This window comes from Prosopis cineraria, unplaced genomic scaffold (genome assembly GCF_029017545.1).
Source record: "Prosopis cineraria cultivar Desert tree isolate PC_DT_omini unplaced genomic scaffold, ASM2901754v1 PC11, whole genome shotgun sequence".
NCBI lineage: Eukaryota > Viridiplantae > Streptophyta > Magnoliopsida > Fabales > Fabaceae > Prosopis > Prosopis cineraria.
The window spans coordinates 29,331,944-29,342,049 of record NW_026555342.1 but is presented as its reverse complement, the minus strand read 5'-3'; the positions used below and the strand labels follow the sequence as shown (position 1 = coordinate 29,342,049).

Genomic DNA, 10,106 nt, shown 5'->3' with positions numbered 1-10,106 from the left:
TTGAACCACCCACTAAACATTGAGGAATCTATTATTGACTAGAAGTGGAGGAGCTAAGGATTAAACTTTCTTTTGATGTAAAGTTTTAATTATAAAAGTTTATTTTGTAAACTTATTTTTAGGCGCCCCACATAGTTTGTGGCTAGGTTTTGTTGCTATATATTTTGTCTGCTAGCTAGAAGGAGCTTTGCTCTTAATTAATTTAATATTTTGGTTGAAACATTGTATTATAAAATTTTTAGAGGTTTTATTTACAGGGGAGGTTCTGTTGAAATTTTTGCAAAAAAATTGAAACTTTTATTACCAGTGAACATTATTAGAGGTGTTAAAAATTTCAATATGAATCTAAGTATGTCTTAGAAATAAATATTAAATAATAGATTGAAGTTTTCTTGACCATGGCTTAAGGAATGTATGTTTGCACATATATCTTGTGCTAGTCACGTCTAATTTTTGGGACATGACATTACTAGACCCTCACCGTCAACACACCCATGTGCCCCTCATTCACGGAGCCTCTATCGCTGCCGTCGCACCATCTTCCTCCACTACCTAACGCCACTTTGATCTGAGAAGACCACAATTCGAAGTTAAGAGCTAAACACTCCCAGGAAGGAAATGTATCAAACATAGTCAACAACGTGCCTTATACCGTAGCTAATTTGTAGGCTCATCAAGGGGGAAATAGAGTCAATTTTAAGCTAGAATTAATGGGAGAGAACAAAGTATTGATAATAATTAAAAAAAAGGACCTCCATTCCATGACATATGAACACATAAGCCCATAAAGTTTCAGCAATGGGTAGAAGCAAGTAAGAGAAAACGTTGGAGGCAATACAGTTAAACCATCACAAAACGCAAAAGCAAAATCTTGATACTAGTTAAAATGGTTTCATTGACAGTCGTAGCGTAGTGATCCTATTTTGTGAAGACTCTTCTCTAAGGTTATGGATATAAAGATGAAAACAGTGCACACTGCTGCAACAGCCCATGTTGGTGTCTAATCGAGTTCACTTGTAGTGCGTTCTTCTTCATGATAGGGAGCAGTGCGTTCTTCTTCACCGTAGTCTTCAGATTCCCCTTGCGTCTCCTCACTTGTTCAGTCGTGCGACTCTTCCACTAGCACCTCCTTTCTTGGCAACCAAAACGCATGCTTGAATCGGTATTTTCGTCGGACCAAAGAAGAGGAAGAAGAACAGTTGAGAGACAGAGTGAGAGAATATTTTTGGTCAACAATTCATAAAATGTTTACAGTGGGGCAAAATTGCATCTTTATTTTTATTTTTTTTAACAGAACAACGTTGCTCCAAAAAAAGTTTAGGATACTAGTTGCTTCTCACAAAAAATGTTTCAGAGCATTTTTGCCATTTAACCTTTCTTTTAATCCCCAGTAGCTTTAACTCTCTTTTGTGAGGCGCTCTTCTTCTCTGTTAATTCAGACTCATTTATCAGTCTTGAGTTTAATGAAAGCAAGGAGGACTATGACCACGGACCTGTTTAATTAAACAAGTATTTGGAAGTTCATTTTCTTGAAATCTGCTTCAATGCAGATAAATGCGCACAGTTCCACTTTAAATACTTAACGACTATTAAAAAAATTGATCAATTTAATATTTCAATTTCTTAACAGATTAAACCAAAGGTAGCTCAAGTTTTTTTCATGTGGCTTAAGGTTTTTTTTTTTTTTAATTGTCTTTCACTCATTATATGCTTTGCAATTTCAGTTTCTTCTTCCTTCTTTTCCAATTCGGTATCACAGGCGATTACTTCAACCGCCAGAGCAGCAAATACATTCATTGTCCATACTCACAAATTCTCTATCCAAAGAATTAACTCATGGAACCACCTTCATCGAAACACTTACGAATGCACATATAAGATTCGCTTGGGCACCTTCATTTCTCAAGCCATTATTGGTTTCTAACCAAGAATAGAGAATCCCCTTGCATGGAAAATCATATTTTCCAACTAATTTATTATTTTATGTTCCAACGTACTATAATATTATAACTCATATGTGGAATATATTTAACTTTTATCAATTTTAATTATTAGTTCAAATTTTATTTAATTAAAAATAGCCATTTCAAATTTAACGGGCAAAAAAAAAAATCTCACTTTACCACTGCCTTTGGGTCAACGATCCTTGATTCATTGTCTCACTTACTCACAAGAAAATTAACATTAATTTTACTTATGAAAAATTAAGCATGGGCTTCTACAGTATATTTTTTAGGAAAAGTTAATTATTTTTCAGACCAAGGGGGTGCTTGGTTCGACTTGTCTAGGTAGTCACATTAGCTTGTCTTGGATCTTGATCAGCTCGAGTTTAGGATATGAAGCAGTGTTAAATAAAAATGCTGAAGGCATTTCCAAGGTATCAGCAGCCAGAGGTCACCATTGATTTTGATGCTTTGAATGTGATTATGCACATATGCAATGTATGGATAAATTGATATATGTGTTGAGGATGGGTTGTCAACTGTACTCATTTCTTTGCCAATTGATGTTGAAAAGTTATATATGCTTGTATTGATGTAATGATATATTTTTTAGTGATAACATGTGTAACACTACAAAAAAAATGACTTTTTTGAATCATTGCTGAAAATGAACAATCTACAAAGTTTGACTTTCTATGACGACATTCAAAGTCACCATTGAAATGGTGAATTTTTATGGCAGCAATATATAGTTGCCATTGATTGTCAAACTTTCAGTAGTGACAAGTGCATGTTCCCGTCAAAGGTCTAAGTTTCAATGACAAAGTATAAATTACCGTTGAAAGTTCACAATCAGTGGCGACATGTGAGGATTATTGAGACTTGTGATGTTAATAGCATGTCTCTAAAGAAAATTTTGTTTAGGTAGCATTTGGATTAATAGATTTGGATTTGGATTTTAGATTTGAAATCTTGCATTTTAAATCTCACATTTGAAATTCATGTATTTAAAATCATTTGTTTGGCTAGTTTAAAAAAAAGTTTAGATGAAGAAGAGGACAAGATGTTTGGAGTGATTAGAATTTTAAATAACTAGGGTGTAGAAGAAATTTGAAATTATAAAGAAATTATAATTTAAAATGGATTTGGATTTGAATCAAATCTAAATTCATAAATTTTTATGTATCCACATGACAAACTTGGTTCAAATCCAAATTAAATCCCCATTAATCCAAGCACCCCATTAAGTGTTCTGTGATTGTAAAATACTCCTTGAGAAATAAAACTTCATCATTTTTCAAAATAGTAATAATTTCCAATCAAATAAACCTTGTGGTTACAAAGTGGCGTTTGTCTTTTTGGCAAAATTGCATTAGAAAGTTTTAAATAAATGTCTTTTCCATAAAGATGGTTTCCGAAGCTTTAAACTGAGCCAAGGATCACCTAAATACAATATTGTCTAAGGTTTAGTTTATGAATTTATAAAGTTACCGTAAAATATGAAAGCCAACAAATAGATAGTAACTAAAAATGTTATATTTTTTAATAACATCTTATTAAAATATTATAATTTAATATTTAATAATTTAAGTATTATTATTACTTACAAGTCTTTTACACAATTTTCAAGTCAACTTTTAAGATATAAAAATAAAGGAGGACTTGTAAATTTTGGAGGAAGACTTATAATTTGTCACACTATTTTAATTTACAATTCAAATAGGATGGGAAACATATTCACCAATAATTTTTAGAAACACTAGTTGAGCTAGTTTTTATAAGAGGATTTATAAATTTTAGAGGAATATCTTATAAATAATAATATTTAAATTATTAAATATTAAAATGTATAATATTTTAATAAGATGTTATTAAAACAACTATAATATCTTTTTTTAATTATATATCAGTGTTTCCCGTGCTAGTGATCTGATAATTGTTTGGTAGCTAGTCAAAGCAGCTAGTTAAAATGTTATTTTTTTATACTTTATACTGGCAAGAAATAATGTTAATCTATTAGGATTTAATTATTTGTAATTTATGGGACTTAATTACTATAATGGTATTTTTTTGATAAATTTTAGGTTATTTTTTATAATTTTTCTATTTTTTCTATGTAATTTTTTAGGTCAATTAACTATCAAATTAACGAACATTGAATGGAGGGCTAATATTGCTCTATTATTAATACATAAGAGGCAACATTATATCAACCTTAACTTGAAGGTGTTCCGCACACTTAAAATAATTGAGGGACAAATTAGTATTTTAACCCTATTATATTTATGTGGCAATTTGGTTTATGTGATATTGATAGGGATTGTCTCTTGCCTTGAAAATTAAACTAAAGTTAACCCTAATGCAATATAGGGCCAATCCTAGGTCATCTCTCAAGGAATGGTTTTAAGTCTAATTTAAAGTTATCTAGTAAAATAAATCACACAAAGTTTGAAGTTGATTAAGTAAAACCTAATTATCTAGTGAATTAAACTAGAAAACTAATCCTCATTGTGAATGAAGTGGCTTCCCTATTCAAGTAGGAACCTTAAGGTGTTGCTAATAGAATAATCCTAGTTTCTAATCAAACATGGTAGCTCACTCAACTCCTCTCCCTTGGCTGAAAAATAAGTTTACTTAAGACAATTATCTAAAATACCTTAGCTTCAGTAATTCAATTTCCTAAGTGCTATTACAATCTCTCTAGGTAACCTCTAAAATTAACCAAGTGTTTAGTTAAAATTCATTTCTAATTGCCACTACTCAAGGCTATATCCAAGCTCAAAACTATGAAAACTCAAGCAACTCATCAAGTATTCATCACACAATTACATGCTAGGCTAATACAAGATATTTACCAATGAAAATCACATATTACAATGTAAATTCACGAGGAGACCGAAAATTCCAGTGGCAACAAGAGTATAAAATTCAACTAAACAATCTTGTTTCAACATTACAAATTATAAACAACCATAAAACTAAAGTCAAATTGAACCACAATCAACAAAAGTCATAGTATTCTAATGAAATTGAAACAAGATGAAGAAGTAGTTGAGCTTAGCCAAGTGAATACTCCAAAACTTCTCTTCCATCAACTCTCCCCTAGGATTCCATGAAGATTCTAGCTAGAAAACATCAAGAACATCTTCCTTCCTCCAAAACCCTTACTAGCCGTGTAGGTGTAGCGATGATCCATTGATGGATTGAGCTCAAATCTTCTTCCAAATATTAGGGATGTGGTCGGCCTTGAGAGGAGAAGAGAATGGTGAAAGTTTTGAGTGCATTTGGTAGAGAAATGGTGGAGTTATGGGGCTGGACGTGTGCTGGAATTAGAGATAAAAAATGGAGAAAATGAAGAACACCAAGAACAAGAGAGAAAGAGAATGTGGAAGATGAATGAGATGATGGTTGAATCTGAAAAATGGGGTGAATGGCATGAAAAAACTGGTTTGGCATCAGCTGATTACTCAATTAAAAAATAAGAAAAGAAATTAAAATGGAAATGGGAGCCTTATCACACTTGTAAGGTAGCACTCTTCTGTTGGTTGGTAGATGATTCCAATGTGTGCCTAATTTTTCATGTGTCATCTATATCATTTAGGCTAATTTAATCCCTCAAAATAATCAGAATTCATGAGCAAATTCTCAGCCATTGACCTCAAGGAATGTTGACTTCAATGGCCTAATTGATGCACAAGTCACATGCCACCTATGTCACATAAATCACATAATTCAATTAAATAGCATATGACATAATAAAATCCAATTAATGTCCAGAATTAAATTCATAATTAGAAGGTATAATTTATTAAAATAAATAAGTTTTAGACTACACAAAATTATATAAAAATTTCTACACAAAGACAAACCGAAAACTAGATCAAACTAAGACATTTTGAGAAGTTTTGACTTTTTATTTAGTTATTCCCAAACTAGAATAAATTTTAAAAATCTAATTTCACCACTCATCAACTTAACATAAAATGCACTTTGTCAATTTTTCTTGTATATTTTCTCAAAATTTCATTTTTTGAACCAAAATGCCCCTAGTGCACTAAACCTAAAAATTTAGGCAAAATTCCAAATCTAATGCAATGTGTGCATTTGAAGGTGATAAATCATGGGTTAATGAGCAAATAGAACCCTAAACTCTTACTCAAAAATCATCCTGAACCCTGAACTTTTAAAATATGCAAAATAAAAATTATACTTTCAAATTTATAGCAAAAAAAACCCTGATCGTTAAATTTTTTAACACTTTTACTGTTCACACGAATATTGTAACAGTCAGGGTTAAATTCATGAGAAAATAAACCCTGATCAGTACGTACATGGACAGTAATGGTGTTAAAAATTTAACAGTCAGGGTTTATTTTGCTATGAATTTAGAAGTTTAGGGTTTATTTTGCATATTTTAAGAGTTCAAGGTCCAGGATGATTTTTGAATAATAGTTTAGGATCTTATTTCCTCATTAACCCATAAATCATTAATAAAAGGGTCATAATTGACAAATAAAAGTGGATAATAAATGTCTTTTATCATATATCAAAAGGTGCAAAGAAGTGAAGAAGGGAATAGAGAATTGGAGAAGTATTGGGTTATTTTGGGAGGTTTGAAGTTGCATAGGGTGACATTGGTATGCCATTGTAATAGAAGGGGTCATATTTTGTTCCAAGTTCTTATAGGTGTGGTGAGTGCATTTGCAAGTCCCTTTTGGATATTCAAAGTGGGGCATGCATTTTTGGATGGTTTCAGTTTATTTAATTTTTAATTTTTATCAAATATAATAAACATACACAAGATTGATATAATTTAGAATTGTATCGCATTAGTCATAAATTTTTAAATTAAATTTGTCACATATATGCCAATTTGTATGTGCTGCATATATAGGAGAAAATGTCAAGGAATTTTTATTGATAACATAAATGTGATGTAATGCTAAAACTTTCATACTTTTTCATAAATGTGAAGTCATAATTTGAAGCCTCCATTGATGACCTCTTCTATAGCTGCTATTATTTGGACCTAATAATTAGTTTCTAGTTATCTTCAAAGAAGAGGAAGAAAGAAATGCATAATGGAATGATGCTCAATAATGCATATCCCAGTATATGGGGAGAGTATTCTTCAATGGCCAACCACGTCCTCACAAAATCCTTTAGGCATGCACATCATATAATATATATCTTAATCTATATCTTATAAAAATTCATTTGGAGAGTATGACTAAAATCTTGAAGGGTGACAGAAAAATTATTTAATTACTCAAACATAATACAATTTAAGTGGGTTTTCCTCTAATAACAGGATATGTTTCAGAAAATATAAACAAAGGACATATAGAGAAGAATAAGAAAAATGTAGGGCTCACATTGATTAATTCAGAAAACATTTTCTTACAAAATAAAATCCAAACTGTATATAAATATTTGAAGAAAATGAATGGACTTTGGGGCATTAGTATTCTAACCCGTAATGTTAAAAGAGAAAAGAAACGACTTGAAGAAATCCAAAAGTCAGATAATGAAGAAAATTTCAAATACTTTGTATATTATTACAGCACATGGAGTTACTCCAATTTGCAAGATTACTTGTTACAAAAAGAAATCTAAGGGCTGAAGAAATAATAGCTAAATTTTGATTTAATTACTTATTAGGAAAAATATAACTTTGAGTCTCTGCACATTACCTGAGTTTTGCTATAGGTCTGTGCGGATTTTTTTCGGTGTTCTAGGTCTACATACTTTTTTTTTTTTTGGTGCTTTGGATCCTTATAAACCATTCATGGAGGGACTTAAAATATAAAAAAAAAGTGCAGGGACGTAAATCAGAAAAAAAAAAGTACAGGGACATATAGCAAAACTCTAACAAAGTACAACGACCTAAAGTTATATTTTCCCTAACTATTATTCAACTAGTAGGGTCCCTAACATTTTCTTGAAACGAAGCCTTAATTTTGTTCAATGATACAACAACATTAACCATAGTAAGTCATGCCCCGGGTAAATCAATGCAATAATTTAATGCTAACTCAAAAACTAATAGTATATGTGGTAATATATTATTAGTATTTTGATTTTCTTTGTGCAGCAAATTGGCATCTATAATGGTGATGATTGAATGTGGTGTTTATTTTCTCACCCGATCTTTCAAACTTAATCCTTGAACAAACATCTCATCTGTTGGCTTCTTCCTTGTAAAGATTTCCATTAGCAAAATACCATAACCATACATGTCTCCTTTGATTGAAACAACTCCTTTCGATCCATACTCTATTATGCCAATTTGAAAAATTAGTATAATAGACATAATGTCAAAAACATAATATAAGATGTGGTTAAACATTTTTTTTGTATCATCAATTCAAATATTTACACATGAAGACATACAAGTCAAATAATATAAAATTTTATAAAGCATAACAAATAAAAGAACAAACAAATAAATCCAAAAAATATTATTAGACCATTATTTGGTGCCGTATAGCCAATTGTAGCCAAAGTTTTGGTATAAATTTATAGTTGTCTTTCACCAAACAATTTAGCAATGCCAAAATCACTAAGATGAGCTGCTATATCTTCATCCAACAAAACATTGCTTAGTTTCACATCACAGTGAACAACTAGTGTCAAAGAATTGTGATGAAGACTCCAGAGCAGCTACCACATCAATCACTATGTTCAACTTTTACAAGATGTTTAAATAATAGTTATGAGAGTACAACCATTTGTCTAGACTCCCATTTTCCATGAATTCCATTATTAGGGATTTGAAATGATCATTTGAGCAACAACTGATGACCTTAATGAGATTGCGATGGCATAAATTGCACATGGCAGCACATTCAATATTGAAGCTTCTTAATGCTTCTTTCATTTCTAACTTAAATACTTTGGTAGCAACTATTTTTGAGTTTGGAAGAGTTGCTTTGTATATTAATCCAAAACTTCTAGAGTCCAAAAGATTACTCTCATCAAATCCATTTGTTACTTGCCAGAGCTCATAATAGGATATCCTAGTTGGTGCCTCAATATCTATTAAATCCCCATTGGTTGAATCATTAACATGATCTCTCTTACACTTTAGAAAGACAATGCCTGAAACAACCAAAATGACAACCATGCATATGATAGGCAATGAGCATTTTATCAATAGCTTCAATTTATTTGACATGTGCTTGTGTTCTTTCCTGGGTGCACTTGTAATTGTGACTTCACACAAAGATCATTATTCATCATAAAAGATTCAGCAATAAAATTTTGAAAAGGCACACCACATGGAATTTCTCCATGCAATAAATTATTAGAAAGATTAATGTGTTGAAGATGGACTAATAACTCTAAAGATTTTGGAATCACACTAGACACATAATTATGGGAAAGATCCAAAGACTCCATACATGTCATGCTACCAAGAGATTCAAGAATATGCCTTTGTAATTTGTTTTGGGCCAAAGATAGGGTTTGCAAAGTTTGCAAGCCACCTATAGTTGTAAGGATACTTCTTGGAATTTGATTTCTTGACAAATTCAATATTATAATTGCTCTCAAGTTTGATACCTCTGGTGAAATCATTCCACTCAATGCACTAGAGGATATGTCTAAGACCAAGATATCTTTGAGACTCCAAAGAGAAGAGGGTATACGAGAAATCAATTTGTTAGAGCTAAAATCCAACTTTCGTAGAGAAGTATTCCCGAAGCATCTTGGAACTGCTCCTAAAAACATGTTGGCAAGATACAACTCACTTAGACTTTTGAGTTGACAAAGTTCATTTATGATGGACCCATACAATTTGTTGTTTCTGAGGCTTAAGTATTGAAGGCTATGTACTTTGTTAACTGTATCCGGAATTTACCCACTCAAATCATTCCCATCAAAACTATATTCCATCAAGTTTGTTAAATTTCCAAGTGTGTGACGTATAGCTCCGCTAAATTTATTCAATGACAAATCTAACGTAATGAGCTTAGAAGCATTTGATATGCTACTTGGAATTTGTCCAATCAGTTCATTCTCCTCCAGTGATAATTCCGTCAAGTAGGAAATGCCAACTCCTAAATATGATGGCAGAGGGCTAGAGAAAATTACGACTAAGGCACAAGCGTGTCAACGTTGAAATGCTGAATATATTGGAAGGAATTGGTCCTTTCAAGTGAT

The 10,106-nt window shown here is 31.5% G+C and overlaps 1 protein-coding gene across 1 annotated transcript; it reads right to left on the bottom strand.

The window, feature by feature from the left end:
* Positions 1-469: 469 nt before the first annotated feature.
* Positions 470-9,674, bottom strand: LOC129286438 (putative receptor-like protein kinase At3g47110). Its single transcript, XM_054922400.1, has 4 exons — positions 9,507-9,674; positions 8,480-8,606; positions 8,089-8,219; positions 470-568 (listed from the first exon to the last, which is right to left on the bottom strand). The coding sequence occupies exons 1-4, from the start codon at positions 9,672-9,674 to the stop codon at positions 470-472; spliced, it is 525 nt and encodes a 174-aa protein (XP_054778375.1).
* Positions 9,675-10,106: the final 432 nt, after the last annotated feature.

What these genes read in the sequence shown, in the direction of transcription:
- LOC129286438 (XM_054922400.1), bottom strand. Translation starts at nt 9,674, where the DNA reads ATGTTTTTAGGAGCAGTTCCAAGATGCTTCGGGAATACTTCTCTACGA. An exon ending in GTGGAATGATTTCACCAGAG is followed by an intron (nt 8,607 to 9,506) that starts GTATCAAACTTG and finishes TTGATGTGGTAG; the next exon opens with CTGCTCTGGAGTCTTCATCA. An exon ending in GATTAAGTTTGAAAGATCGG is followed by an intron (nt 569 to 8,088) that starts GTGAGAAAATAA and finishes TGGTCTTCTCAG; the next exon opens with ATCAAAGTGGCGTTAGGTAG.